The sequence below is a fragment of the Triticum dicoccoides genome, chromosome 4B (genome assembly GCF_002162155.2).
Source record: "Triticum dicoccoides isolate Atlit2015 ecotype Zavitan chromosome 4B, WEW_v2.0, whole genome shotgun sequence".
In the NCBI taxonomy this organism is placed as follows: domain Eukaryota; kingdom Viridiplantae; phylum Streptophyta; class Magnoliopsida; order Poales; family Poaceae; genus Triticum; species Triticum dicoccoides.
The window spans coordinates 415,196,186-415,200,635 of NC_041387.1; the positions used below are offsets into that span (position 1 = coordinate 415,196,186).

General features: G+C 43.6%; 1 protein-coding gene across 1 annotated transcript; it reads right to left on the bottom strand.

The window, feature by feature from the left end:
- Window positions 1-3,135: 3,135 nt before the first annotated feature.
- Window positions 3,136-4,001, bottom strand: LOC119293700 (zinc finger BED domain-containing protein RICESLEEPER 3-like). Its single transcript, XM_037572079.1, has 2 exons — window positions 3,422-4,001; window positions 3,136-3,327 (listed from the first exon to the last, which is right to left on the bottom strand). The coding sequence occupies exons 1-2, from the start codon at window positions 3,966-3,968 to the stop codon at window positions 3,278-3,280; spliced, it is 597 nt and encodes a 198-aa protein (XP_037427976.1). The 5' UTR covers window positions 3,969-4,001; the 3' UTR covers window positions 3,136-3,277.
- Between the last annotated feature and the right edge of the window lie 449 nt (window positions 4,002-4,450).

The following is a 4,450-nucleotide window of genomic DNA, read 5'->3' on the forward strand; positions in this document are numbered from 1 at the left end:
TGGCCCTCCTCTCTTTTCTCTCTCTTCACATGCATGGTCCCCCTCTCCTCTCTCTCCTCCCAACCGAACACCACACCACAAATAGCCACCACATGCATGGTCTCCACCTACTTTTTCTCCTCCCAGCTGGATACTTTTTTAATTAGCGTTGGATGGCTCACTCCCATACCATGTCTGCGGACCAAGTTCGAACAAAAAAATGGACATGTACCAGAGGAATTTGCGGGTCGGCATTGGAGATGCCTTAACCAAGGAATAGAATAACGACTGAACAGTGGACCAGTAATGGCACGAGTAGCCATTGTGATAACTTCACCTCCCTGGATTCACCCCCTCCTGTTTAAAAGGTATCACCATGGCAATTGTTCTTTCTTTCTTTGAATAAAGAGGCGGTAATATCTTGATTCACGTTTCATGCCCTTTTTGGGCACCTTTTCCTAAAGGTTGTGGCTTTTGGAGGAGTCTGTATTTTACAAGATAGTGACATGCGGTGATAATATGATTTTCTTGTTGCTTGAGTTTTTCATGCAAGGGGGAGGATCGAGCGCTCATGGTCTTTAAGTGCAATGGATAGGCGTGGGTCTCTCGGGATTTTTTCAACTGATTTGGTTGGTGGATGCTAGTAGAATTTGTCATGCATGAGGCACATTTTCTTCTAAATTTTTTATTTCATCCTTGGGACAACCATGTGTAGCAGTTATTGTGATCACATGATGAACTTTGAAATAATAAATAAAAGGCTGCGTGCATCACTTGTTGCGGAGACCGAGAGGCATCCCTTTTTTAAGAAAGACACCACAACTGCCATCAGAAAAAGAGGACGCTAGTGAACGGGCAGGAAAAGCAACTTTATGGCGAGCAAGAAAAAAATGACATCTCATGGACCCTCTACTCTACTCCAACAGCCATGTCGATTTTGGGCGTAAATTCCGCTCTAGCAGAGGCGCTACTCAACTCTGAATCATCATAATTTATGGATAACACTTCATATCAAGCCCATGAGTCACCATGTTTGGAGGCGATGGGGTGTTTCTTTGAAGTGCACTCCATTGACAATGACACAGACTGAGTTACGGTCGTGGCAACGGGAAGCATGCCAATTAATGGCAGTTGTTGCCTGCCCAACTACACCGCGCCCCTTCCCACCATGTTTTTCTGTTGCTTGCGCCCTTTCCCACCACGTGTTCCCATTGCCCGCCATGTTTTCGCACCGCCCACCACTATGAAAAAAGTCGTCCCTCTTCACTTCCACCATGACGTGTGAAGCTCCTCTTCCTTTCTTATTTCCTCCCACTTTTACCAAGCCACTTTCCCTTCAATCGGACTAGGTTCCACTCTTAGATAAGGAGGAGCGACTGTTCAACAAGGAGGAAGAGGAAGAGGAGTCCGCCAGCATCGTTGATTAGGAGGAGTGGGATCATTGTGATGAGAATAAGGCAACGCATGAGGATCTCACCTTCCTCATTGATTGGCCGAATTGGGGTCCCAAAATGCACACAATCCTTTTGGAACTCGGGCACGGCTGCATGCAGATCCCGTACTCCCGTATGGGCAAGAGAGGCCTCGCTCGCGCCATGTCACAAGGCCCACTCCCCATAGCCTCACTGTTGAGGAGGCACATGATGGGGGTAAGCTACCTACGCGTCAGTCGTCCTCCCCGCCGAAATTTTCAAGCAGACCATTGTTGGGCAGACACTGGTGTGGAGAGGAACGTCATATGGCTCCATTATGAGGAGGCACAATCGGATTTTGGGCTAGAGAAGGAGCCCGTTAGGTGGAATCAATGCTAATATGGTGAAATTCGAGGAGAAAAATCACGCCATATTGGGCCTTGCCCCACTTGAGAAAATTGTCTCTAGCCTCGACGACTGCACGGGGCAGGACCGAGACGAAGACGAGGTCGTCAGACCATCAAACCACCATACCTAGAGGATGAGTGGACTCGTCACATATGTATATGCCCCGTGCATTCCATTCACCATCGACGAGGTGGGGAGCAGTAGATGCCCCCCATCCAGTGCTTCTTCCAAGACGTCAAAAACCATTGGTACTTAGTAAGAAAATGTCAACAATAGACTTCTTTATCCCTATGTAAGAACTTTTCAAGTGCAATGTTATATCAAATTCACATTTCAATCCCTCAAATTGATTGTCTGACTATTGAGTTGATGCAACAAAAAAACAGAAAAAAAAAGAAAAAATATGAAGGCTACCAATATGGTGACTCTAACTTTGCGCTACAGCTTGGAAGCCACCATATTATCATGGGGCATGCTCCATGCAATTTAGCGAGGTTGCCCATATGGTAACGTTGTTAGAGTTGCTCTAAGGGCATCTCTAACGGCGACCCGCAAATTTCCTCCTGCATCCGTCCACAAACAGGGGGACCAGTCCACGCACACAGATGCGGGAGGACACCATCCAAATGTAGCACATACATTTTCATAACAACTCGAACCAACCGGATGAAGGTCGTGCAAACATAGCCAGATTTCAAATAAACATGACAGATTGCATATAAAAATGCCAGATTTTCATTTAAACATGACGGATTTTGTTACATTTACATCAACTAAGCGGTGCTTCAGCCTGTGCATTCGGTTTTTTCGGTTTGATTCGGTTTGGTTTATACGGTTATCGGTTTATACGGTTTTTATACTTCGGTTTATATGGTTTTATACATAGATACGGTTTGGTTTCGGTTGTAACCGTTTGCTTTCGGTTCGGTTTCGGTAATAACCAAATTAACCAAAGTTGACGCGAACTTCTGATCAACACATGGTTTTGCTACATGAAGAAACAAATTTAGTACATGTCCAATACAAGTAGGGGGTACAAGCACAGCCTAGTGACGTGTTTGAAGAAATTCTAGACAATTTATGTTCCAGTACAAAGCACTTATAGTACATACAAGCACAATCCAGTACAAGGTCAAGACTCAAGACTACAAGTACAAGCAGTCAAGCACCAGCAGAACTGCACAATAACACAAGGCACAAATCAATCTAGTACAAGCACTTAGTACATGTCCAGTACAACAACATGAAGAAATTCTGGAACAACAACATGAAGATAATAAACTCCATTACAAGTTCATATGAAATTCTGGCGCATAAGCTGAGTACAGGTACAATAAATTCTAGAACAAGCAAGTTCAACACAGCCAAAGTTCAACATAGCGCAAAATGGGTTCAACACATGACTGATGACACACACAAACTTCATCACTTCAGGCAGCAACTTGCACAAGTTTCCACTCCAGTTCCACACATGAAGATCAATCAATCGATATTACACCATTATCGTCCAATCGAAGGGCTCCCACACCTACAAAAAGTAACAGAAATATTGCATGATCGAGTAAATAACATAAATTTTGCATGGTCATTGAAATAACTGAAATGCACACCCATTTAAGTACCTTCCTCCAGTTTGGTCAACTCAGCAAGATCGAGTTCAACATTGATAGGCTTACTACGCAACCAATCTTGCGTACATATCAACGCTTGGAGTGTCACTGGTGTCAAAGAGCTTCTGAAGTCATCAAGAATACGGCCACTAGTGCTAAAAGCTGATTCAGAAGCAACCGTTGAGATGGGGATTGCTAGTATATCACGAGCCATTTTTGACAGGACAGGAAAGCGAGCAGCATTCAACTTCCACCACTCAAGAAGGTCAAATTCTGCAGTCAACTCTTCGGTATCCTCAGCTAGGTACTTGTCTAATTCAGTTCTCATATTTGAGCTAGTGCTACCCTCTCCACAAGATCTCATTCTCTTCTTGTTGTAGCGTGACCTCATAAGAGAATTTTCAGAAGCATTTTCACTAGCACGAGCTTGTGATGCTAATTCACTAGTAGAACTGGTTCCATACAATTCTTTGTATTCTCCAAAAAGAGAGACAAATTCGTTGTGTGAAGAAGTCAAGATTCTGTTACCTATTATACAACCATAGGTGTCTTCAATCATGTCCTTAAAGAAATGAGATTCCTTGGTCCTTGCATAAAGAATTAAGACAAGACAAGGCAAGTTAGAAAGACATTAATCCATTCACCCAACAAAAAGTTAACATCAGCAATCTCTTCCAAGAAGGTGTTGGCTGTAACATACTTGGTGCCAGAAACCTTATTCGTGAGGTCATAGAAGTGTTGGAGGAATTGTTTGAACTCACGAACATATACCCAATCACTTTGAGTTGGAGGACCCCGTTGGTCAAGAGCATCGGGCTTAGGTTCTGGACCAGTTTTTTCTAACTCGGTCTTGTAGTTGGGATCATGAAGTGCATATTGCTCAAATGCCCTCTCAAATTTCTCAACATTGTCTAGCATTACAAATGTAGAGTTCCATCTAGTAGCCACATCAATATTAATCAAACCTTTGCTCGCTACCTTGCTTAGCTGCACACACTTCTTAAATACATCCAGTCTAGTTGGGGAGGCTCTAACAAACTT